Source organism: Pezoporus flaviventris, unplaced genomic scaffold (assembly GCF_033815535.1).
Source record: "Pezoporus flaviventris isolate CSIRO_AGI_PZ_B2104156 unplaced genomic scaffold, CSIRO_AGI_Pfla_v1 ptg000007l, whole genome shotgun sequence".
NCBI classification, from domain to species: Eukaryota; Metazoa; Chordata; class Aves; order Psittaciformes; family Psittacidae; genus Pezoporus; species Pezoporus flaviventris.
This window is the reverse complement of record NW_026892555.1, coordinates 7500159-7526218: the sequence shown is the minus strand read 5'-3', so window position 1 is coordinate 7526218 and position 26060 is coordinate 7500159. Positions and strand designations below refer to the sequence as shown.

At 44.1% G+C, this 26060-nt stretch overlaps 1 protein-coding gene across 1 annotated transcript in view; it reads left to right on the top strand.

Moving 5' to 3' along the window:
* The window catches only part of LOC133266489 (PHD finger protein 20-like protein 1), a 212559-nt gene that overhangs the window by 58924 nt on the left and 127575 nt on the right, over window positions 1-26060 (top strand). Inside the window, exons 21-34 of the mRNA XM_061447707.1 lie at window positions 5511-5619; window positions 6499-6596; window positions 6802-7005; window positions 7441-7600; window positions 11748-11854; window positions 12915-13058; window positions 14774-14959; window positions 18416-19477; window positions 21427-22014; window positions 22498-22740; window positions 23072-23209; window positions 23735-23812; window positions 24536-24648; window positions 25327-25438. Of these exons, the coding sequence (XP_061303691.1) occupies window positions 5511-5619; window positions 6499-6596; window positions 6802-7005; window positions 7441-7600; window positions 11748-11854; window positions 12915-13058; window positions 14774-14959; window positions 18416-19477; window positions 21427-22014; window positions 22498-22740; window positions 23072-23209; window positions 23735-23812; window positions 24536-24648; window positions 25327-25438 (3342 nt within the window). The remainder of the gene's footprint in view (window positions 1-5510; window positions 5620-6498; window positions 6597-6801; window positions 7006-7440; window positions 7601-11747; window positions 11855-12914; window positions 13059-14773; window positions 14960-18415; window positions 19478-21426; window positions 22015-22497; window positions 22741-23071; window positions 23210-23734; window positions 23813-24535; window positions 24649-25326; window positions 25439-26060) is intronic.

The following is a 26060-nucleotide window of genomic DNA, read 5'->3' as shown; positions in this document are numbered from 1 at the left end:
TAAACATGTAAACTCAAACAAAATTTCAACTCTTACACAGATAGTTTTATCATTATTGAAGGGTCAGTCTCGGAGATGTCTCTCACATTAAAGATACAAGGCCAAATTCAGATCTTGGAGTAATACACCAAAGCACTTATTTTTTTAGCTATTGATCTTATTAAAGAAGAGGTTTCCTGAGTCAGACCAAACATCTGCCCAGCCCAGTGTCTGATCTTCAGTAGAAACAGTGTCAGCATCTGTAAAAGCATCTGACTAGAAAAGATCTTTACAAATAGGTCTTTCCCTTAATGTATCTTTCACTTCTGCTAAACTGAGGTTTCCTTCACCAAAACCCTCATGAAGACCATCAATTTTATCAGTTGCTGACAGATCTGTGCTCCATGGGCTTCATCCGTCTTTTGTTCATTCATTTCAGCATCGGATAGCATGCTGAATTCCACAGCCTCGTACTGCAGCACAAGGAGTTGTGTTTGCTGTTGAACTTGCACTCTGACTCCATTGGCTGTACACTGTTGCCTTCAGTTTGGAGAAGGTGAAGTATTGCATTATCAAGAAGACCAAAAGCAGTTTGTCCTACTGACACCAGAAGCCTGGCACCCTGTTGCTGTCCTTGTGTGACTGGCTGTGTCCTTCCTCAGTGTGTTAGCTTGCCTTTGTCAAACACTGAACTGATCCAGTGTGCACATCTGCCCTTTGTGCCATTGTGGCTTGCAGATCTGGCTTCTGTTTGGGGTTGCAAAACAATCTGCATCCCAGAGGCTGTGTGACTGAAAGAAGTCGTTCTCTACCTTTCATTACTGTGGTACCATTAGATGAAGGAATACTGTGATCTCCAATGGGCAAGTAAGAGAAAAGTCATTTACCTCTCCTAGAAATGGTTCATTTCTGCAGGGACAAAGGCAAATTCAAGCATTCTTACATGGACTTCTTTAGGTTCTGTGGTCACCAAAGGCAATTTGCCAGCTGGCTTATTGAAACACATACCACTGTGAAGCCCTCTGCCCACTTTTCTGGCCTAGCCAAGTTTAGTGTAGAAGTTACTGTAGCTTCCCTGTTGATCTTTGAATCTGAAGAACATGTCCTGTATGAAGTGACTGAAACTTGCATTATCTGCTGGGGCTCTGCTTTTTTCCTTTATCATCTTTCCATTTTGTATGGCATGAGGACTTCTTAAAACCTAATCAGAGATGAAAGTTCAGTCAAACTTGCCAGTTCAGTCAGACTGCCAAAATCAGTCAAAGAAGATTGAGACTAATGGCTCATGGTTAGGAAGAACTGTACCAAGTGTAAAACGTTGTTCACCTCTATGTATGTGTGGTAAGTTCCTAACAAATGGTGTTAGATAGCATTCTTACATAGTTTCCTTAAAACGTAGGGAGGACGGCCCAATATTGGTGATTTAACAACAGAAAAGCAGGTTATTGTTTAAAAGTAAATTAACTGATTGATATGGGCATAATTTACCACTGTTTTCAGTTCTTAACACTTTTGCTTCCAATTTGCTGCCTCATTCAAGAGGCTCCCTTAAATCTGTCTGTTACACTAAGGTTGCCTCCTGAGGCTTAAGTTTTATGTGGGTGAGAGCAACTTGTCTGTGAGTACAGATGTTTGTATATTCATATACAGGAATAATTTACCCTCGGGCTTTTGGATATGTAAAAGCTGCAGTTGCACAAACTGTCCTTTCTGCTAAGCAAGTGTGTGCCAGCCTGGAACGATGGATAAATGCTCTGCTTCTCCCCTGAGGTTTGTGATTTCAGTGTTTTCCTTTCCCCCAGCAATTACCCTCTTGTTTGAGCGGCTTTTTGCCAGTGTGTACAATAAACAAGCCCCTCATTTCCAGCAGCACAGCAATGATTTTGAGGACAGGTTTATTTTAAGGCTGTGCTGGCCCCAGGGACGTTTTCTCCTTCCCCCCCCCCCCCCCTTCACCAGTGAGCGAATTGAAGGTATTCTTCCATCTTTTCTCAGGTGCTAAAAATAAAGGTCAGTTCAATTGTCACTGCACTGAAGGTTATGAAGTGAGGCTTTCATTAGCCTGACCAGCCATAGACAAGGGCCTTTTTTAATTCTTTTTAGTCCACGGGCTATTGCATCCCATTGAACTTGCATGTACCAAGATACTCGTCTTGGTTTGACGCACATTTAGGTGTGGTTTAAGCGATGCCAATTGCCAAAACTCACTTTCTCACTTTGTTTTTTTTTAAGAGACTTTTAAGACTTTGCTGTTCTTCCCAAGATGCACAGTGCAGAGGTGATTTTCTGGGTGATTCTGAAGGAAATAAAAGTAATCTTGGGCATCAACACTATGTAGATATTGTGGACTTGTGCTTCTTTCTGTTAATGGTAGCCTTTTGGTACTTCTCTTTTTCTGTCTGCCTTGCTCTGTTATCAGCTACTCATGACCTAGCAAAGTATAAAGGAAGTGAATAGCTACCTTAATGAGCTTGCTTCTCATTTGCTGCACAAGGAACACGAATGGCACTATTTTACTAACTATAGAATACTGGGCTAAATTGGTATCTCTCACATACATCCCCTGGGTATGTGTTTCAGTGCTTTGGAAACATCCTTATACCTGGCAACACCAACCCTGCTGCCCTGGGGAGCCCGTGCCATGGGGCTGGGCTGTCTCTGGGGGTCAGACAGAAACCAGAGACTCTTGAAACATAATTGAATCACAAATACATGTCATGGTCAAACCTTTCATCCTTCCTGGTGCAGCCACTCCAGTGCTGATGCTGGCTGTTCTCTGTTTAGTTGGATTCCTTTGCTCTGCATGTACATTGCCTTACAAATGCTATGCTAATCCAGAAATGTATTTTCTTTGTATGCCTGTTTAATCAGTGCTATTACATGATTTGTTGTCTTTATGCCTCTGAAAGTTGCCTTTTTTGGTCTGCCATCTACACCGGACTTTTTCATCATCTTTCCCCAGCTTGGTCTTTCTGCAGACTATTGGCTTTCCTCAAGCCCATAGTAGGTTGCTTGAAAGTAAAATCCAAATATAGTCCCACTCATTTTAATAAGGCCTAGTCATGCTAAAGCAAGCTTGTGCTGCTGTTTGGGATAACGTTTACTATATATATCAGACAGTGTAGCACTTCAGTGGTCACACAGAAGGATGCTTGTATCACTGACAGCACCAAGATCAAGATATGGTCCCTAAGAGAGCATCAGTAGAGCTGTTTCTGTCTAGTACCCTTGAATCACAAGCGAGAGTGCTGCTATCACTGGAAATGAGCCTAAGACCATCCCCTGAGGATGAAGCCCAAGAAGCTAAGCTGCTTCGTGTTGGATACTTGGCTCTATTAAAGGGCATGGTGCAAGTGAGAGTAAAACCAGAAGGCAGAATACAACTGACTGACTCTTAGTTCCTTTCATAGTCCGGGGGCACTGCATACATCTTGGTGTTCAGTTGACAACCACTTTAAGAGTTGTATTTACTCCTAGTGCTGTGATGTTTGGAGGCCTAGCTTTTGCCTGTCTCGTGTCCCCAGGCTAGGCTCTCTAAAACACAAAGAAGTGTACTTCTGATACAAACTCTGGCTGCACTTTGATGAGAGCTGTAGCTCCAGCCAGGGTCACATCAATATACCCAATGTGCGTGTACATTTAACTGTCTCCTCCATCACCCCTGTGCCTGCTGCTGTTTTTCTCCTCCCAGTGACTGGGCTCAGCAGTGCTCCCTGGAGCGGGGATGAGGACTGAGGAGCACCTCGAGGGCTGTTCCAGGTGAAGGGGCCTCTTGTGGGTTTCTCAGGAGCATCATATGCGTCACTCGCCCTATTTCATCTCCAGTCCACCAGAGCATAAGTGAGCCCATTCGAGGATGGCTGCTATAAAAAGGCAGGGGAAGGCTATATCGGGTGTGCAGGGCTGTGGTGCTCACAAGAGGGATGGAGCTCTCCCATCGCAGGACGAGCTCCATCCCTTTTTGCGCTCTTCTTTGCTGCTATGTTAGCATAGTAGCAGCCAATATATTTGGTGAGTACTCTTGTTCTGTTCCTTTGTGTGGCTGTGCTCCCGTGATCTTTGTGCTGTTCTGTGTATTATTCTGATGAAGTAATAATGATCTTGAATCTTGTACTCCGCAGCCTTAGCTAGTTATTGTGTGCTGTGCAGACTGAGCTTGTGTTAAATACCAAGCTATAAGGGCTTTAAATGGTCAGGATTATCTGATGATTTTGGGTGGAAAGAAAAAGGTTTTCTGGAAGAACAGGCTGGGCTAGAGAAGGAGCTTGGGTAAGAAAAAGTGATGCTGCAGGGATGCGAAGGTCCTAAGATTATATTTTATAAGCCATCATCTAATTTAGGCTTTAACCTACTGGATTATCTGATAGCTGTCCTCACTTCTTTGGTCTGAGTCTGACAGTCCTGCACAACAAGCAATTTGAATCACTGAGTTAATCTCTTAACTCAGATGTAGCACTTTACACAGGGATCTCCGCACACCCCAGAGCAGCTGGCTCAGAGCTTGAGATGGAAATGCTCCTATGTGTGGATGTCTATAGGTGAGCTGACCTAAAATCCCATGAAAATTCTTGCTTGGTCTTAAGGCACACAGTGAAAACTCACAGGAACAGAAGTGATTGAGAGGTCTTTAGGTGCACAGGAGACATCACTGCTTAAAGAAGTCCCTGAGCTGCAAATTGATGGAGGCTGAAAGTATTCAGAATGCTTACATACTTGCACTACTGTGTGTGGTCACACTCAGACCAAATACTGGATAAGGTATGCTTTGGTTTAAATTGCTGCAGCTATGGGTTGGTTTGTTTACTGTGTTGTTATAGACCTGGTCAGTGGAATTAAGAGCATGATGTTCATTGGGTTTTGAAGATGGGGAAATGTCAGATCAACTATAAAAAAGAACCTACTGAATTTCACCATTCTCCTGAAGCAGCATCCAAAGGTGATTTTGAATGCATTAGGAACTGGAGTTGACGGGTTGCTTGCTAGGTGGCTGTAGTGGTTGATCACTTGCCCTAGTAAAAATTGAGAAGTGCTCCTAATATGAATTATTCTGGTGCTAACTGCTAGACATTGATCCTGTTTGGTCTTTCATGACCTAAGAAAAAATACCTGTCCTTTGGTGTAGTGACTGACTTAGCTTCAATGAAGGATAAATACTCAGAAATATTAATGGTGATGTGTGTGTTTATGGCAAAGAGCTGTTTTGTGGTGATAGCACACCAGGCTCTAAGTAAATTACCCCAGGTTCCAGGAAATGATAGCCATACCAGAACAGAGCTGAGACCAATAAACAGAGCAAAGGGTTCATGAGCATCTCCATCATGTCCTTACCCTGCCCTGTGCACACCAGTGAGTTTTTCAGTATCTCCTGTGCTGCCCCATGCAGAAATGCACACAACAATCAATGGGGAGACAACTGGGAGGACCCAGGAGCCTGGGGCTGTTACCATGCAGCATTGGCAATACCAGGGTTTTGTTAAGAGCAGGCTTGTGGTGAAACCACCCTTACGTTTTTACCTTCTTGCTGCTTTCAGAGTATCAGACAGAATCCCAACCGTTACGTCCATGTGAACTGCAGAGAGAAAAGGCTTTTTCAGAAGGTAGAACCTATGTTCCTCAGTGCTCAGAAGATGGCCAGTTCAGGTAACCCATCCCTGCTCTTATTCTGCTGCTATACAATGTGACCCTTTACTGCTAATGAAAGCTTTGCTTTAGCCTCTGTTTTGAGGAGCCTCCACATTGGTGGTGAGGGCTGCAAGAGTCTTGAAGGGTTGAACCATATTGCAGACCCAGCTTCTCCTGAATGAATTCCATGTTGCTGGAAGTAATCTCTGGGTTTAAAGGTCAATCTAACATTAACAGGCTAATCTTGGCAGCGTTATTTGCATGTTAAATACGTGGTGCAGGTTGTTGTGTACCTGTGTTCTCCTACACATGCTCATGGGCGCTTGGCCTGTGATCAGTGTGCTGGCTGGTGCAGCTGAGCCAAGTTGACTTGAGATGTTTTCCACTGTGCTGTAAGTGGCACAGTTTGGTTTCCTTCCAAAGGCAGTAAAGGAACTAAAAAGCCCAGGGAGAGCAGTGATTTAGAGAGCAGCATGTTGCTTGAAGATGCAAGAAGTTAATGAGATAAACCTAAGGCTGTGTTGGGGAACAGACTGTAATGTTCTCTACTACTATCTTACTATTGTTGCCTATGGTGGGGAGCCTCGACCCTTCTAGATTTGACTTAGAACATATCTCAAAATGCATGGTATATCTTAAATACTGAGAACCTGGATTCTATCCAACTTGCTTGCTTCTGACTTCAAGTCACTTACCTGCAATTCCTTCACAGAATTACTAGAATTAAGAGCTCCCATTAGGTAAAGTCACCAGGAACAGAGCCCTTTCTGATTCCAATAGTAGCAGTGTTCAAGTACTTGAACTTGTTTGCCTTGCTTTATGTTTTTGTTAATGTCCCATACTGACTCAGGACTCTGTCACTAGTGAAGAAAATATGTTGCTTGTGATCTCCTTCAGGACTGTACAGTGCAGTAGGAATGGTCTTTCCTGTTGGTGTGTGGATGAGAATGGCATCGAGGTACCTGGTAGCAAACAGAGCGGATATCCCGTATCGTGTAAGTCACAGGCTTCTGTTTTTGTTCAGATTGTGTAAAAAGCCATTTAAATCTACATTTGAACTGCTGAAATCAAGGGCAGGCTTTGATGGACTCTGTTGTAACCAGAACTTGCAGCTCTGAGAAGGTTCATATGATGTCTTAATAAATGATTCAGTGCCCAGCAAATACCTTCCTTTGACAGTGCCTCTCTCTGGCACTACAGGCTTATCCTTCTGCCAGCTGCAGAAGCAGAGGATCTTGGTGAGTCGATACATCAACAGCAGTAGCATCTCCTATGTCCCTCAGTGCCTGGATTCAGGGGCTTTTGATGTGGTGCAGTGCGACACGGAGCTGGGTCAGTGCTGGTGTGTGGATCCAGAAGGAATGGAGATTTATGGCACGAGGCAGAAAAGAAAGCCAAGGCGGTGTAAGTAATATTCAACAAGGTGGTGGCTGTTGTAGGTTTGAAAGCTTTTCTGTGACTGAAAGGTAGCAGGTAGATCAGGAGCTTGGACACTGCAGTCTACGCTTATCCTATAGAAGTATAAGTGCTTAAATGAGGCATTTAAGTCCCTATTTCATGGAATCATAAAATATTTCCTGCCCATGGCACAGGGGTTGGAACTTGATGATCTTAAGGTCCTTTCCAACCCGAACCACTCTACTATTCTATGATAATATCCCAAGTTGGAAGTGACTCAGGATCACTGAGTCCAACTCCCTTCTCCTCATAAAGACAATACAAGACACCTAGGTGTCCACATTCAATGTAATGAATCTAATCCCAAGACATGGTGTGGTTGTTCAGCTGTTTGTGGGAAGTTAAGAAGGCGCCAATAAACATACCTTTGTTTCCCATCAGGTCCGGGGAACTGTGAGATCCGAGACCGCCGCATTCTGCATGGGTTTGGGGAGAAGAGCCCACCTCAGTGCTCAGCAGATGGAGAGTTTCTGCCTGTCCAGTGCAAGTTTGTCAACACAACAGACATGATGTTTTTTGACCTCCTTCATAGCTATAACAAGTAAGAGCCCAGGCTTCTGAACATGGAAGCAATCCTGCAAACCTCTTCAAGTCACTGTATTACTGCATCTTTATTCCCCCAAGAAGCCCTTCTTCTGTGACTGCACATGATGCTATTTTCTATTAGTCACTGGAACAAGTATTTCTTCTGACTTAAATTTTCTCATTTAGAAAAATCTAAGATGAAATCTGAGATTTCATCCCTACAGTTCAACTAGTGTGTCCTCAACACAGCAGTGGATACCACACTGTGATCTATATTTGGAAAAATAGCCAGGGCTACTTTTCAGACAGGCACACAGCAGCAAATGAGACATGTGAACAAGGAACAGAGGAATTCAGGTGTAAATATGAAGTAGGAATGATAATTCCATATTGGAGATGAAAGATGGACAGACAGACAAGTGGCAACATGCAAAGAGCACATTCTACATGATGATGGGAAATGCTCATCCATTTAGGTAGTGCCTGGGTTGTTCACACAGGTGAATCAGCATGTGATGAACAGGCTTGCTGGCATATGACTGGCTTTAGGTGATTGTAGAGGGCTGGAAAACACTGGATGAAGTCCTTGTCCATGGGAGCAAGAAACCATTTTCCTGTGGAGGAGATGGGAAATAATGCTCGGGTGGAGAAGTAAGGGATGGGCAAAGGGAACCACAGGGAGAGGACTGTTTTGGTGGTGTTAATGTGGCCTCTCAGTCAACGCTTTATTCCAGTGGAGGGCAGTGGAGTAAATGAAATGTCTCATTCTGTCTTGGCTCAGCCGCAGCAAAGGCGTTTTATTGTAAATGTCAGTTTTGCTGGTTTGAGGATTTTCTTCCTTAATTTAAGCAAATCTGAAAGGCAGGCCCCAAGCGCACAGTGCGCATTTGTCAGAGCTTCAGGAGAGGTTATTTTGGCAGGAGCAAAATAATCCGTCTGTTGGGTTGGTTGGCCTGTGGAGTGTGGAAATTCTAAGAGAGCAATTGCTGAGGAGAAAGCAGTGCTTTAAATGATCAGGGTTTTTAGTTCCATTGGGAGGTTTGTCTGCAAAGACCCGGGAGGTTGGGATTTTCTTCTGTCCACATCATGTAATTAATCTTTCCACTCCCAGCTGCCTACCTTCCTAATTATGGCATTGACTTAACCCGCTACCATCATATCTGAGTATCTCAGGTCATTAAAGTATTTATTTTTACATTATTCCTGTCTGAAATGTCATTATCCCATCCCAGAAACAGGAGGCCAGGATACAGAATTGAAGAGATGAGTTCCACAGCAAAGGACTATAGCAGAGCAGGGATTTAAACTCGTATTTTATGTTCGTGTAGAGCAGGTGGAGCAACTTTCTTTGGTTCTGCAGACTGATGCTTGAAATCTAGACATATCGCAGTAACTCCCTTCCCAGATTGGTTCCTTACACATTCATAAATATTCCAGAATAAATTAGTATGTTAAAAAAAAAGGGGGAGGGGGAGAATTAGAGCCAGGGCTTTCCCAAAGGAAGACTTTTGGAAAGAAAGATAGGCCAATTTTCCTGGCAACTTGGGTGCTGTTACTTATTTCATACAAACTGTGCCAGGGTCCTGCTTGGATGGGCAGCCATATAGGAAGCCCTGTAGCAGATTGATGGGAATGATCAACAAATCAAAAATTAAGGAGGATCTTTTTACTGGCTTGCTCTAATCTTCATCAGGCTGAAGACCTTGTGTCAGTGTCTTTATCCAGCTCACTGGAGGTTCTGCCCTACTATGTATGATTTGGCTTTCTCCCTTATTTTCTGAATAGTCAATGGGAAAGGCAGCAATAACTTGAGCTGCGTATATGAAACATAGAAAGGGTTACTTGCAAACCTGCTTCTGAAAATCAGTGATGAGTTGTCTTTGCTGGAGGCCAAGTGCATGGACTCACAGTTTGAAGAAAAGCTCCACAGCCTTACCTTTATTTAACGTTCCCGTATTTTTAAGTGCAAGAATTCTTGTTGAAACACATGAACACTATACTATAAATTTATTTATAGTTATTAAATAACACACTATAAATTTATCTATAACTTAGATGTAGCTATCTTTGCTTTAGCTACTGTTTTAGACTGGGTCTGATAGATGAGGCACTTTGTGTTACCTCTACTCATCTCAAGGGCTGTGATTAAAAAAAGGCTGAGAAAAGAAAACTTCTCATGTGGTAGGAAGCGAGTTTTCCAGCTAAGGTGAGAAAAGGTCTGTCCTCTTCTTTGTGTGGGCTTAATTTGTATCCGTTTGTACTTTATCGAGCTGTGCTCTCAACTTGGAACAAAAATAACCAGAATGACAGGATATGACTACACATCTGCCCTGTATAAATAGTGTAATTATGCATTTGGCTTCTTAACGTTGAGGATGAAAAAAAGCAGCATGAAGAAGTTTTTCATTGCATCCTGTTTCAATCTGCTAGATCATAGAGTTGCAGACTGGTTTGGGTTGGAAGGGACCTTAAAGATCATGTAGTTTCAAACCCCCTGCCATGGGCAGGGACACCTACCAGTAGGCCAGGTTGATGCTGAGGTGATGAGCTCCAAGGACATGATTGGTGCAGAGGTCTGCCTTTGATTATAAGGATCATTGCTCTCCTAGGAGAAAAGATCTTATTCCTGACTGGGCAGTAGCCACTGCATGATAATTCAAGGGAGCAGAAGGCTCTTGAAATATCCCAAGCTATTTATGTCCATGTGTACATAGAAGGCCATAGAAAGATGGTATTTAGGTATCTATATCTCAAATTGCATTGTTTTAGTGCTGGCAGCAGTCTCTTTGTGCCCTGAAGTGGGACATTTTGATTGTTGTTCACATGCCATTGTTAGCAGTGGAGCAGGATTTGGTGATCCAAAGTGGAGGCAGTCAGTAGGCTTTTAATCTGAAGATGTGAGAGAGTACCAGAGCAAAGCAGCACTATGCAGGGATGTGCAAACTATGAGACAGGAATAACACTGGGACAACTGGAGGTTGCCAACCCCTTCCTCTCCCAGGGGCTGCTTCCTGCATTCCCATCTTGTGCTTTGGTGTGCTGAGGAAGCAGTAACATCTTCAGCTCTGCTGGCAAGAGTTGCAGAACAAGGCAAGTTAGCCTTTCTCCTGGTTGATCATGGCCTAATTCACCATTACTGTCACTGCCAAGTGTCCTTCCTTCGTGAAAACTTAAGTAATTCTCCAAATGCCTTGAGCAGAAAATTCCACTTCCCACTTGCTAGATTTTCCCAAATAAGCCACATGCAGCTGGGACACCAGACCCTATTGTATTTCAGGGTATGTGTCTGTAAAATGATAGGATTGGTTTGGAACTTGGCACTTTGAATCTAGAAAAACTTATCTTCTGTTTGCTTGGAGAAACCCTGCAGTGTCTGTCAGTTAAGATCACATTTATTATGTTTTCTCCAACTCTGACCTATTAAGTTTCCTTCTTAAGTCTGGCTGTTGTTCCTAGAATATTATTGGAAACTAGCACCTCATTGATCTCCAGAAGTAAGAGTCAAATCTTACTTGTAATATGTTTAAAAACCCCTTTCTCCTGGATCTATTGAGCCGTGCTCTGACAATCAGAAAGATTAATGAGGTTTTTATCAGTTTTTGTGCTTAATTCGGTGCAGAAAGCATACATACCACGCAGGGAAGAGGAAGCAACCTGTTTGTTTAGGCATTCTGCCATCCTGTGCAGATTTGTGGAAGGAGCTAATGAACGGGTGTTGTAATAATATTAATCATAGAATTAACTAGGTTGGAAAAGACCTCTAATATCATCAAGTCCAACCTTTACCCAGGACTGCCAAGTCTACCACTAACCCATATCATGTAAGCCAACCTCTATTTTAGTCTGACAGGGTTTCAAACATGAGAATGCAATTAAAAATGAGTGTTAGGTGCTGGGTACCTGCTGAGGAAGGGTCAGAAATCTTCATGGAGGGAGGTTGTCCTACTTTTGTTTAAAAGAATGTTATTTAGGAGGATTGTTACCCTGCTGAAACACCGATCTGGATCATGTCTGGTTGCCACAAGGAGCCCAAAGGCTTTTGTAATGCTTTCTGCTCTGCTGACGTTCTCGCTGTACGAATCTGGGAGGCAAACACAAATGATGCTTTGCTGCTGTCGATGGCCCTCCCCAGGCTCTTGACAGGAGGCTGCTTTCCCTTCCAGGTTCCCGGGGGCTTTTCAAACATTCAGCTCCTTGCGGGAGACGTTCCCGGAGGTCTCTGGGTACTGTTACTGTGCGGACAGCCTGGGGAGGGAGTTGGCAGGCACTGGTAAGTACCCTCCAGCATCTCATCCTTTAACTTGAGTGGCTTTGGATTCCCAAGGGAAAGGGCAAATAACAAGTGTCAGTCTTCAGATTCCTTTGGGACTTCAGTTTCATTCTTACAAGGAGTAAGACCACTGTGACCAGTGTAGTGCCCATAGGAAAGGCTGGAGCTCACTAATGAAACTCAATCCTTAGGAATCAACAGCAAGTAGAGGTGTGCCTGAGAGTTAATCCTGTCCTTTTTGGGATGGTGGATTAGGATTTCTGAATGTCCACACTATAAAACTGTGTCCTATTCAGTAAGTCCAGTTAGCAAAGGCAGGGGAATATAAAGGGCCTGGAGACCGAACTGTTTTCTTCTTGCTCGGGTAGAACCATAAGATGGTTTGGTTTGGAAGGGGCCTTTAAAGATCATCTAGTCCAACCCCCGTGCCATGGGTGGGGACATCAGATGGTCCTTCCTTTTCTCTTGTAGCATCAGGATAACTTTTAGGCATGTTAATAATTGATGGGGCACTTTAGAAGAATTAATGGTTTACCCAAGAAGGAGGAATGAGGACTTCCAGCTCCTTTGCCATAGATAAGGTTGTTTTAAAAGTTAAAAAAGGGAAAATGCAAAGCATCATAGCTTAAAATTTAGATGGTAGGTGAGAACTTCAACATTTAATTCCTACAAGGGTGAGACTTTCTCAAAAGATTTATTCAATTACAACAGCTATTGCACATCTGGGATTTTTGGTATGCAACCAAAAACGATTGGGAATTTCTTGTTTTGCTAGCATCAGTTTCCAAAATTCCATCAATTACTGTACTGCAGACTGAACCTAACAAAACCACAGCACAGTGCCAGTTGTGGGATGTTCTTCATGCTTGCTTTGGTAGATGTCAAGGTATAAAGCTAGTGACTGGGCATTAAGCAGTGGGTTGCGCGGTTCATATTTGGCCTTTTTAGAGGTCTGGTTTTCTCTTTCCTGATAGACTTCCAGGTCTGCTGCTCTGATGTAAAGCAGGTGACTTCAGTCTGTCTTAGAACCAGGCTCTGTGCTAAAGCCTCTCTTTCCCAGGCCTGGAACTGCTGCTCGATGAGGTTTATGACACGGTTTTCTCTGCACTGGAGCCTGCCCGCATGTTCACAGAGAGCAGCTTGTACCGGATCCTGCAGCGGCGGTTTCTGGGGGTCCAGCTCGCTACCTCGGGCAAGTTCAGATGTAAGTGACACCCAAGTGATGCTCTGTAAGGAAAGTGGCAGTTTTGGCACTTGTATGTGACAGCTGCCATTGGGAGAGCTGCTTTAGGAGTCTCCTGCACTAAAAGCATCTAATATCACTGGTTCAGTGCAAGAATCGAGATCCCTGAGTTACATCTGGCTTTAACCTGTGTATTGTATTTTCTTACCAGCAGGTTGTACCTGATCAGCACTTTCCCATACACTTGCAGTTCCCGTTAGTTGAAATCCCATGAAATAACCGTACCACTTGCCCTGAGATAGTGGAGACTGATCTGATTATTTATTCAATTAAAACATGAGAAAATGCTCCCGAGTTTATGTTGGAACACCCAGAGGTAGGAAGGATCTTCCATTGAGCAAAACACACTTGGTCCCCAGGAGGCTACACAAGAGTTTGCAGTGCCTTAGCCGGCATTAAGCTGGACTTCTGGATCTGGGTCTATTCCCTCCTGGTCAGGACAGGCAAATGCGAGAGAGTTTCTCTGCCTATGGTATTTCTTTCTCCTACAGCAGAGACCAAGAGAATTGCCTTGCCTGGGGAGAGTTTGAACCCCCAGGTTCAAAGGATGAAGGATCACTGCCCCTGGTGTGATCCTTCATCCTCCCATCCAACTTCCTCTGACATTGCTGCCTGGCCCTCTCTAGGCGGTTGCATTACCAGAGATATTAAGTAGACACTGATGCAGTCTTCCAGCCACACAGGCATAAGGGTTTTCTGGTTCTCAGACAAGCTGATCGTTCTGGAGAATCCGGAAAGCATCTTCCCCCTTCCCTGCACGGTGCTGTTGGGTAAGCTCTGTCTAGCTAGGGATGCCCGCAAAGACGAAGCTCTAACAGCCACAAGATGGAGATGTGACCACGTTTGTCAGCCGCATACGGGGATGCTATGGTGACTTACCACTGCCACCTGAAGCCACAGGCATTAGGGAAGGCTTCCTTGATGAACAGGTTGCTCTGATGTGGTGCTCTTGCTGCCTCACGCTGGTAGCTGAGCATAGCTGGAAATCTCTTGAAGGTGAGAAACGTTCAGGCTTTAGGACTGCAGGTTCACGTAAACAAGAAAGATTTCTGTTGTAGGACTGGAGAAAGTTTGCTTTGTGGAGTTTTGGCTTCTCTGCCATTAAGTCCAGTTTGACAGGAATGGGGTCTTCAGATCTCTGCGGAGGGCAATAAAGAAATTGGGTAGTCCTAGACCAAATCTCCCCAGTCATGTGCAGATCCTTCTGCAGGAGCAGTGCCTCATTCTCTTCAGAAACATCGACGTTTGCCTTCATCTCAGTCTCTCAAGCTGCACATCTATCTCTGTTGACCAGCACTGTGTTTGCATTAAGGGCCAGAGCTCACCCAGCCTCCTGCATGGCTCCCTGAGAGAGAAGATGCTACCATGCCTGCCACTATGACTGAAAAATGTGTTGAGGCTTTATTTTGTGTTTAGTTTTCAGCATAGAACACCTACAGTAGAAAACACTGGGGCCAGCTCTCCAGGGGAGAAGAGGATGGAGAATTTGCATTTGGGGCTGATACTTGGCACTGAAAATAGTCAGGAAATCAAAGTGGTTTTCCTATCTTTTCTCTCCCTATTTTTCTCTTTTCCTATCTTTTCTCTCCCTATTTTTCTCTTTTCCTATTTTTCTCTCTCTGAAACTTTAACACTGAGAAATATTGCCTCCTTATCACATCCTGTTTTTCTTCCAGGCCCCTCAAAGTGTGAAGTAGAGCGGTATGCAGCCCTGCGCTACCAGCACGTCTATGTGCCATCGTGTGATGCTGATGGGGGCTACACGCCAGTGCAGTGCCAGCAGGGAGGACAGTGCTGGTGTGCTGACACCAAAGGACAAGAGATCCAGGGCACAAAGAGACGGGGACAGCCTCCCGCCTGTGGTATGTATGCGGTTTGGAGAAGGAAAAATAAGATCATCTCCTGGTGTCTGTAGAAAGAAACCCAAAGGACCATTACCCTTCTCAGCACTGGCAGATTCTGGTGTCCAAACCTGCCATTCAAACCTGGGGTTAAGAGCCACATTCTAATAAATCTTTAAATGTCACATTCCTTTCATGTCCTTTCTTCAGTTTTACATACAGCAAGGTTTTTCTTTGCAGCTGTGACATCTGTCTCTTGGGTCGAGGACCTGGGGCAGTAAGCCAGAATATGTAGGATGGTACAGGGAAAACGGTGATGGTGGTTTTAGGTTTTGCCTCCTTCCTTTGGTGGAATGCTGTGGAATTTCTAAGGCATCTCTCATCCTGAGCATTTCTTTCTCATCTCTGTCACTGCATATTTAGCCATGAAAGTTGTTAAATCCAGGTAAAAAAACCCAAACAATTCAGAAGAGGTGTATGGGTTTGGGCTTCCAGAGGTTTCAAGAAGAATACGCCATCAAATCAATGCCCCAAATGGAAATGACAGCAGAAATGTCCAAGGGCCAGAGGGGAGGAGGAAAGCTAAAAACCTTCACTCCAGAGTGTTTACCTAAATCCTCAGGATTGCGCTGGAGGGCTGGGGCAGAGGGTCTTAACACAGGGGCTGCCTTTGGGGAAGGTAACGCTCTGTCTACAACACACAGTCTTACCACGCAGTTAAAGAAGGAGCCCAATGTGGGTGTCAGGCTCCAAGTCACTCGGAGTGCTCTGGGCACAGAGGGGCTTACTGTGAAATGAAAGCATTAACATGCCTCCGAGGCTGATCACCAAGGATATTGCAAGAGAGCCCTCCAAGGGGCCTCACCATATGTTGGGATGGGTTGTTTGCTCTTTGAATGTGCTTTGCTGAGCCCTCCTGATGATTTTCTGAGGGGGGAGAGAAAGGGGAGAGCAATGACTTGAGGCTGCTTGCAGCTTTTATTGGTGGACTTAGGAAATGTAAGCAGGGAAACATCTCTGCAGAGGTTTTGCAGGCTGACTCCTGAGAAGGTTATCTCATGAGGCTATAGCCGCAGTCTGTGTTCAGGCAGCTCCATGCCATGTGCGTGTCTTCAGTTCTGCTGCTTTATTTCTCTTTAATATCTCTGGCTCTCGCAGTCATCAGTGTGAAGACTGGAGGAGGAGGAGGAGATGGAGGTGTGGGTAGCACGTTGGGTACCCCCATGACCCGAGGCACCAGGTAATCCTGAGAGGGATGTGCCTCTTTTCAGACCTTTTGCAGTAAATTCACCCCAGCAAAGCTTTTCTGTTTACTCCTTCTCACTCTGCTTTGATTTGGTTCAGCAGTGGGTAGGAGGCGAGAACATTTAAAGAGCATGATCCTACATTTGTTTCATATTAGCCTACTTGTGAGACTGTGGCTTACCCTAACTTATTGATCCCTAGAGGAATGCTCTTCATCCCTCTTACTAAGATCCAGCACTGAAAACAGAAGGGGCCTATCCTGCAGAAAATGCCTTTACAAAGGAACCACTGTGAGGGACCCTGAGCCCCAGCCAGGAACTGCAGAGCAGGACAAGGGTGCGAAAGGAGGAGTGAGGAAGGTGCTGATCACAGAGCCGCAGATTACTTCCTCATCTATTTTAGCAGCTTTTAAGATTTCCAGCTTTTATCCTTACTTATTAACAGGATTTATGACTGCCTTATCATATTGCCTGATGTGGAGTAAATGGGGATGAGGTGGGTGAGCTCAAGGGAGGCAAAGGACGGCAGTGATGCTTAGGGAGAAAGAGTGAGCAACATGGGAAGTGCATATAGCTTCCTTATATCCCCTGCAGGCAGGCAAGGCCTCAAACTGGAGGCTGAATCCAGGTCGTTGTGTTCACTACTGCCCCATGAAATCATCTTCCAGGGATTTGCCTAAATGCCCTGTAACCTTTTATCCCTTCAAACATCCTTTGGCAATACATTTCATGGTCATAATTATGTGCTCTACTTCTGACCTAATCTTATTTCTATACTGTGAGAAACACTGAATAACAGGTGTCTATTCTGAATGATGTGAAGAATCCTGGTTTTTAAAGACCTTTACCATTATTTATTTTGTCCAAGCTGAGTAGTCTCTCCTAGTGGAACAGCTTTTCTGTCCTCAAAGTATTTTTGCACCTTTTCTCTATAATTCTCCTACTTTACAAGGCAAGGTAACCGTGTGGCACAGGATTCAAGCTGCTGCCTGTGTTCTGGAGATCCAGCCAGTGCCCCCAGCCATCCTCTCTATTTGTTTCTCAATGCCTTTATGTCTATCAAGTCTTTCCTTTTTGATGTCCTTTGAGCCTTCAGCGGACGTTTTCAGATGTTCTCCTTCAGTCATGTGTTCAGTCCTAACTTGGAGCCATTGCTGTCCATGTGCGAACATACAGATGGGCTGGATGCAGATATGCTTTTGACATAGCTTGGCCTAGAATATGGGTGGTATTGTTGGTACCCTCAGAACCTTGGCATTTGACTATTTTTTGTTGAAACTCTGTATTTTTACTGTTAGCACTCATTTCTAAATGCCATCTGGTTCTTAGCACTCTATTACTGCTAAATTCACCAATTTGTTTTCAAACCTCTTGTAATGAGCACTTGTTGTAATGAAACTTAAGACCTAGGTAGGAAGCCTCCATAAATTCCTCCTGAGTGGGCATTGATTAAAATACCTTCCTGTTTTTCTGCAGTAAATTTCTCTTTCTTAGGTTCACATATTGCACCTGGATCATTGGAGGTTTTCATTAGAAGCCGGCATCCTACCAGGGAGTTGAAGTATTTGGAAAAGCCTTTACTTGTTCTTTCAGCCACAGGAACAGGAATGAGGATTTACACTGGGCAACAATAGAAACAGGCAAAGGCCGCAGAGCAGAATACTCAGACACAGTGAAGGAATATTTCCTTTCATTTTCTGTCTTGACTGAAGAATTTTAGTTATAGACCATATTTAACAACAGTTCAGATTTCCTCATGTGCAAGGTGCATAGTTGAGGAACTAGAGACAAGTTAAATGATACTTTTATGTGGTTTCTGCCAAGAATGCTTGAAAGTTGGCCACAGTTACAGGATTTGGAGGTTCCATTGTCTGAAGGGGGCCTACAAAGATGCTGGAGAAGGACTCTTCATCAGGGACTGTAGTGATAGGACAAGGGTGATGGGTTCGAACTTAAACATCAGAAGTTCAGGTTAGATATAAGGAAGAAGTTCTTTACAGTGAGGGTGGTGAGGCACTAGAATAGGTTGCCCAAAGAAGTGGTGAATGCTCCATCCCTGGCAGTGTTCAACATGGGGTTCGACAGAGCCTTGGTCGACATGGTCAAGAGATAGGCATCCCTGCCTATGGCAGGGGGTTTTAATTAGATGATCTTAAGGTCCTTTCCAACCCAAACCATTTATGATTCTATGATTATGTGCATTTATTTAATTTTCTTTTAAATCTCTGTCTAGGTGAAGAGCAAGTATGCATCTCTGAGAGGCGACAGGCCCTCTCGAGGATCTTCTATGGCCCTGCTGGGTACTTCAGTCAGCCCAATTTGTTTTCTACACCAGATATGCAGACAGAAAAACTAGCTGGTTTCTCAAGACCCTGCCCTCCCTCCTTCAAGGAGCTGTTTCTGGACTCTGGATTGTCATCCCCCGTTGCAAAAAGCCCATATGCCAGCCAGATTCCTGGGCTAGAAACCACCCTTAGTGAAGCCATAGCGGGGATGTTCCCATCAAGGGAACTGGCTCAAGTGGCACTGCAGTTTACCACCAACCCAAAGCGTTTCCAAGAGAACCTCTTTGGAGGAAGGTTCTTGAGGAATTTGATTCAGTTTAACTTCACAGGGGCACTTGGCACTAGTGGGAAGTACAGCATTGGCCAGTTTTTCCCAGAGGAAGAGGTGGCAGAGACGGATAATAGCCAAGGCCTGGAATCAGCTGAAGCATTTTCATTGGAAGTATCAAAGGGGAGCTCCATTTTGAGTAAACCTCTTGTGGACAGCTTTGGCCGCACAGTAATTCTGCAGGACAATCAGAATATGCTTAAATTCCTTTCCTCTGTTTTGGAGCTACCAGAGTTCTTCACTTTTCTTAAACAAGCAATTTCTGTCCCCAGAAGCATTGCTGAAGATTTAGGTGAAGTAGTGAAACTAGCACTTGGATCTGAAGACTGCAGTGTGGAGCAAAGGGATCTGTTTGTTCCAACATGCACCAAGGAGGGGAGGTATGAGGAAGTTCAGTGCTATGCAGGAGAGTGCTGGTGTTTGGACACTGCAGGTAAGGAAATTCCAGGCTCAAGGTCTCAAGGCAAACGTCCAAGGTGTCCCACTGATTGTGAGAAGCAAAGGAGAAACCTGCAAAACTTGAAGCAAAGCTTGCCTGCGGGATCAGATCTTTTTATTCCTTCTTGTACGGAGGATGGAGACTTTCTTCCACGCCAGTGTTATGGGACGAATTGCTTCTGTGTTGATTTGACTGGCAAGACTATTCCAGGAATAAGGGGAAAAGCTGGAAAGACAATGCAGTGTAAGTCCTAGGGACTGAGAATTAAAAGATGCTTCCTTATTGTACTGGAATTTCACAATTCTTTCTTCATATCTGATTATATCTGGATATATATTTACATATATATAGGGGGCCTATAAGGATGCTGGGATGGGACTCTTCACTAGGGACTGTAGTGATAGGACAAGGGGTAATGGGTTAAAACTTAAAGAGGGGAAGTTAGACTGGATATAAGGAGGAAGTTCTTTACAGTGAGGGTGGTGAGGCACTGGAATGGGTTGCCCAGGGAAGTTGTGAATCTTTCATCCCTGGTGGTGTTCAAGGCCAGGTTGGACAGAGCCTTGGGTGACATGGTTTAGTGTGAGGTGTCCCTGCCCATGGCAGGAGGTTGGAACTGAGTGATCTTAAGGTCCTTTCCAACCCTAACTATTCTACGATTCTATGATTCCATGTATGGATGATGTATGCAAACAATATTGTCCCCTAACAACAGGACAAGCAAGTCAGCCCTACGGTTGCAGGGAATAGTGGGAAATAGTGTATGTAAACCTTGATATCTGAATTCTTAAAGATGGTTCCCTCTTCTTTCAGTCCATAGGGTAGTCACACTCAAAGCAGAGGAGCCTGAGGTCTTGCCTTGTTAATGAGCATGTCATTGGCATATGTCTCCATCTAACTGCATAGTTAGTGTGTATGACATCTGTGATACCCATGAGAACCTGGAGCATCTGTGTAACTGAATGTGGCCCATGCTGGATGAAAAAGCCCTTTTACTTGTGGGACCAAGTCACCTGAGCATGGTTGCTGGCTCATCCTGAAAACTGAAGAGCTTCAGTGCCTTAAATCATGACCCTTTTTTAGTCATTTAGCTCAAGAATATATCCTCAACTTGGTATGATGTTGGAACCCAAACACAAGAGAAGCATTCAGTCAGTTTTTCTTAAAGGTCATGCAGTCAGGCCAGAGAAGTGAGTTGCAAATGACTTGTTAGACATCAAACTGGCATCACAACTTGCTTACAGACTGTGAACTGCCTTTTCTTGCTCTTCTATTACTGTGATACAAAGGAAGAAGGAAGCAGATAGGCTGGGTATCTTTGTCTTTCAAGTTTCTGTGAACTGAAAATGGCACTTAAACAGGGAGAACAGACCAAGAGAAGAGCCTGCTTCTCGTTTTGGAAGGAATACAAGAGCATCCAGCAGATGACAGTGGTACATAGTGAAGCAGCTCCTTTGAGTAACAGTTTGCAGAATTAGTGAGGAATTTATCACAATGATCTGAACTGGTAGGGGATTTGTATCTAGCAACCCATCTGTAGTGCAATCAAAAATAAACAGGTTCGTAATTCTCTGATGCTCAAAAGGAGATAAGCTCCTGGGTTTTGCTAGGTTTGTAGAGCTCCTTGGTGGCAAAATGCAATTTGGCTCCATAGATGGCAGAAAAGGCTTTGAGAACAAACTCATTTCAGCGTTTTGAGGGATGGTGTTTTTATATTCAGCTACAATATTCAGTAGGGAATAGGAAGAGAAGGCAACAGAATTGAAAATTCTGGTTGGGTCCAAGGGGAAATAAAATCAGTATTATCCTCCTATACGGACTGTTGCTCTTGCAGGGATTGTTGAATAAGAAGTAATTACTGGATTACCAAGTGTATCTTGCATGTGAACAAATTCAGGAAGGCTTTTAGTGGCATCAGGCAACTGTCCCCTCCAGTAAGAACTACAGGCACTTAATATGCTCAGATATTTTTATATGCATCTTTCAGTGCTCACATGCCTTGGGAAGTTTTACTGTGGTTCAGCATGGGTGCTTTGATAGCCTTACCCCTCTTAGTAACAGACTAGAAAGGTTGTTGTTAGCACTGGGATAAGTGACCAAGTTTTAGTATTTATAGTACTAGGGGGGCAAGGAGTACTGTATATCTCCAGTGCACTCTTAAGACATGCTGTGCATGTTTTTCCTTTCCCCAGGCCCAAGCGCTTGCCAAGTAACAGCTGGTGAGGAGTTTCTAAAGGCTGTGAGGCTCCTGTTGTCAGAACCAAGTGCTCTGTCTCAGCCCTACAGCGTTTACCTCCCTCAGTGCGATGCTGAGGGTGCCTGGAGGCAAGTGCAGTGCAGTGGTCCTCCTGAGCAAGCCTTTGAATGGTATGACAGGTGGATTGCAGAGAACAACGAAGGCAAAAGCTTGCCCATTGCTGATCTATTGAGCATCATAACTGGGTATAAAGAGGCATCTTCCAAAGGCTTCTCAGCTTTTGTTAAAGCTTTGTATGAGGCTGGGCACCAGAATGTCTTCCCAGCATTCTCCACGTACTCGTCTTTCACCGAGCTCCCACCTGAAGTGCTGGAAGGAAACTTGACCTATGCACCTGAGAACATTTTACTGGATCCATATATATTCTGGCAGCTTCTGAATGAGCAGCTGACCTATTACCCAGGGCCCTACACTGATTTCAGTGCTTCATTAAGCCACTTTGAATTTCGTGACTGTTGGTGTGTTGATAGCAGAGGAGAAGAACTGCAGGGAACAAAGGCAGAAGTGAACCAGGTCCCGACATGTAAGTAACAGAACTTTAGTAGCAGGGTTTCTGGTCTTTGCTTTTATGCCACAAGAAGAAAGTCAATTGCTGTGAAGTAGGAGACTTGTCAGAAAGATCATCAATGCTTCCATTGCCATGGGCCACCAGAGGTGGAGTAGGTCATTTTGAGTAAATTAAGTGGTCTCTCAGCTTAGGGAATAAGGAGGAATAAAGTTCCATATCAAGTTTGTGTAGACTTTATAATTTGTACATGTAATGCTTTTGTGGAAGATACTTATCCAGATGGCAAAGGACATTTTAAGTTAGAAACACTGCATGAAGTGTTCTATGGAAAATTCAGGACTACCCTGTGATTTAAATGACTTCCATTATGCGATTCAAAACAAAGTGAATGTAGAAGGAAATAGAAGATGCTAATTAAAAGGCCAGTTAATTTTCGCATCAAAGCACATCTTTACTGGATTTAGATGAAAAGCATTAATATACATTTTGATCCTATAGGTCCTGGTATATGTGAAGGTGTTAAGCAAGAAGCCATGAAATTTATGGAAGAGGCAGAGCAGCTCATCCTGGCATCAAACCGTTCCCACTTTGCTTTTGGAGAGAGCTTCCTGATGGCAAAGGGAATACAGCTCACAGACAGGGACCTCCTACGTTTTGCTCGGCCCTACGAGTCAGAGGTGGTGGTCTCCAAAAAGCTGTTATCAGGCAGTGACTATGCTCTCCAGCTGGCTGCACAGTCAGGTAGGGGAAAGAGAGAGGAGAGCTTAATTAAATGGATTAACGCCCAGAATCTGTGCAAAACCACTCTGTGTCAAAGGTAATTTTGCTGAAAACAGGTGCAACTCAGCAGGTATAATTAATCAGTGTAATTAACCTGCCCACCCAAGGGCTCATTTCAGCTGTCTTATATGTATGACATGATGAATATATATGATCTGGACACTTACCAGCCTTTATGTACTTGCAGGTTTGTTGATTAGCCTTCTGAAGTACAGGGAACATTCAGGTGTTTGCAAACGTGCATTGAAAATACCTTGTATTGGCCACTAACAGCTTTCTTTTACTTTGCCAGTCTTGCATTTCTACTGGAGGAATCACTTTGCTTCGAAAGGTTCTGCTGGGGAAGCGATGCAGCTGGGATTTCTTCCTTACATCCCACAGTGTGATGGCCTGGGGAACTGGGAGCCAACACAGTGCTATGAGAGCACAGGTGAATAATTGCCAACAAGATAGTTTGGCCTGTTTGAACAAAGAAAAGCTGAGCAGAATTCTAATAGAACAGATGGAAAAGCAGTATTCTTGTAGCCAAACTAAAGGGAGGTGAAGTGGTCTACAAGCTGGATGGAAAATCGACTGGATTGGGGGACTCAAGTGACAGCATATTTAGGCTCAAAAAATCTGCATGCAGTTGCTTATTGCTAGTAGTGTTCCTCAGGGATCAGTTCCGGGGCTGGTATTGCTTAACGCCTTCATTAAGGTCCAGGACAATGAGACAGAGCTCACTCTCAGCAAGTTTGTGAATGGTGCACTGCAGGATAGGGATGCAGTGAAAGAATCTTACCAAAGCTACTACATTTCCATTGTCACCACTGCTCTCAGGTGTTTTGGATAGCAGAGTGAACTTGACTTAGATTTACTGACCACTTTCTATAGTGCTGCAGAGGATGAAAATCTTCCCAGTATGCAACAAAGCAGTACGACATCTGAAGTAAAGGTGCTTTTCTTCCCTGGCCAGGTCACTGCTGGTGTGTGGATGAGAGAGGACGCTATGTCGTGGATTCCTTGGTCTCACGCTCAGCACAACTTCCTAAATGTCAGTTGTTTTTTTCTTCCTAAATATTTGCTTTTACCTTTTCATACAGATGTTAATATTTATTGACAGTTCTAATACGATACACACACGTAGCAATGCTGGTTTCTAACCATTGCACGAAGAGAAAAAGGAATTTTATGTTTTGCTAACTCATTTAATTTCATTCTGTGTGATTCTGGCTTGAATGATTGTAAGTGTAGTGACAGGACAAGGGGTAATGGGTTCAAAATGAAACAAGGTAGATTTAGATTAGGTATGAGAAAGAAATTCCTTACTGTGAGGGTGGGTACTTGCACTGATTGCCCAGGGAAGCTGTGGCTGCCCCATCCCTGGCAGTGTTCAAGGCCAGGCTGGACAGGGCTTGGGGTAACCTGGTCTAGTGGAAGGTGTTCCTGCCCATGGCAGGGGGTTGGAATTGGGTGGCTTTAAAGCCTCTTCCAACCCAAACCAGTCTGTGATTCTATGATTTGAGAATAGACCCTCTGCTGTTGGTGGCCCTGTTTTGAGCAGCAGGATGGGACCAGATGTTCAACCAGATCTCTTCAGAGGTATCAACTGTCCTGTGATTCTGTAGTTATCAAACACCGATCAGGAATTCCCTGCCTGACACTGTAGCAGAGCCTAATGGAGATGTGCAAAGGAGCTGGGGATGTGCCCTTTTCTCTAGCTTAGGTTTGAGAACTTGGTTGTATTTAACATGCATGTATGTTTTCTGCCTTACAGGCCAGACATCATGTCAGCGATCTCGAACCAATGCCTTAATTTCCAGCTGGAGACAGAGTGGTTCAAGGCTGGGTGCCTCTACAGCTGATCTATTCATCCCCTACTGCCTTGAGGTGATTTAACCTGACTAAGGGAGGAAGAAATAAAACCTCCCCAGTTTTGCTTACATCATGCCAAAGGCTTGTACAGTTTCAGTCTATGCCCCTTAAGCATCCGTTGCATTCCTATTGAACTGAAAGAAAAGGGTAAACCAAAGCTAACAATGGGCAATGCCCTGCACAAGGCAGAATTTAAATAGCTTTGAGATGAAGACTGGGCATAGAAAGCTTTGTCCCTGCCTGTGTTTCAGTCCTTGCAGGTTGGCTTTGCCTAGTCCTTTTGTAGGGCTATGCTTAAAAGCCACAACTTAATTGATTGGCATGTGGGAAGCTCTATCTGAGCTGTGAGAGAATGTTAGGATGAGAGGGAGTTGAATGCAGGTATCCTAAAATAGGGTCTGTGGCGCTCTCAAAACATGGCAGTGAGCAGGAGAGAGCCCTGAGATGGGCAGGGAACAGACATTTCAAAGCAAGATTATACCAAAGCAAGGACTTCATCTCAATGGGCTTTCAGACTGTATACTGCTTCTCTCAGGACCTGGTCTGTATTTTAATATTTTGTGTTTCATTTCAACATGTTGTACTGATGGAAAAATAGAATCAAATATTTTAACCAACCTTTGGGCTAGGCATTTTGTCATGTCTGTATTAATATACATTGTTCTGCAATGACACGGAATTGATTCTTTGTAGACAGGAGAATACGCTGTGCTACAGAGATCCAGCACAGATATTTGGTGTGTAGATCCTGTGTCAGGAGAAGTATTTCAGCGTGGCAGCAAAGATTTGGACGGCAATCCAGAGTGTGAGTAGTGCTTTACCCACAGCCGGTGACACTAGTGGCAATGCCTAATGCTTTGCAGCATATGTACATTTCAGAATGATGCCTGTGAAACACAGAGGGCTTACAGTTTAATTCCTCAGTGATAGCGTACATGTGAGCACATCAGCATGGAAAGGGTATCTCAAAATAGTTTGCCTTTATTATCATCAGAAATAAACCAGTAAAACAAAGTGATGGACAGGCTTCTAGGCAATTTTTTTACCTTCCATTTCTTACCACCATGGAAAATTCTTTGGGCTTGTGGATGAGTTTTCTGAGGCAGTGAATCCTGAACTGTGGGAACTGGGCCATGTGCAGTCAGTGTGACCATTTTGCACGGTCCACAACTGCTCCATGGAATGCAATTACATCTATAATACCTTTTTATTGTCTTCAGATAAAGACAGTGAAGTTTTGAGGTCTTACAGAAGATGGTTGGTCCAAAAGCTTGAAGGATTCCTTCAGGAATTGAGGTGCCCTATTGGCCCTGCTCTTCTGAACAGTACAGTCAGCCCAAGAGCCTGCAGTGCTCCTGGGCTTGTTTCTTCAGTTCTGTAGTGATTTTCTGAAGCCATCTCCCAGAGAAAATATGGGAGAGTTGTCT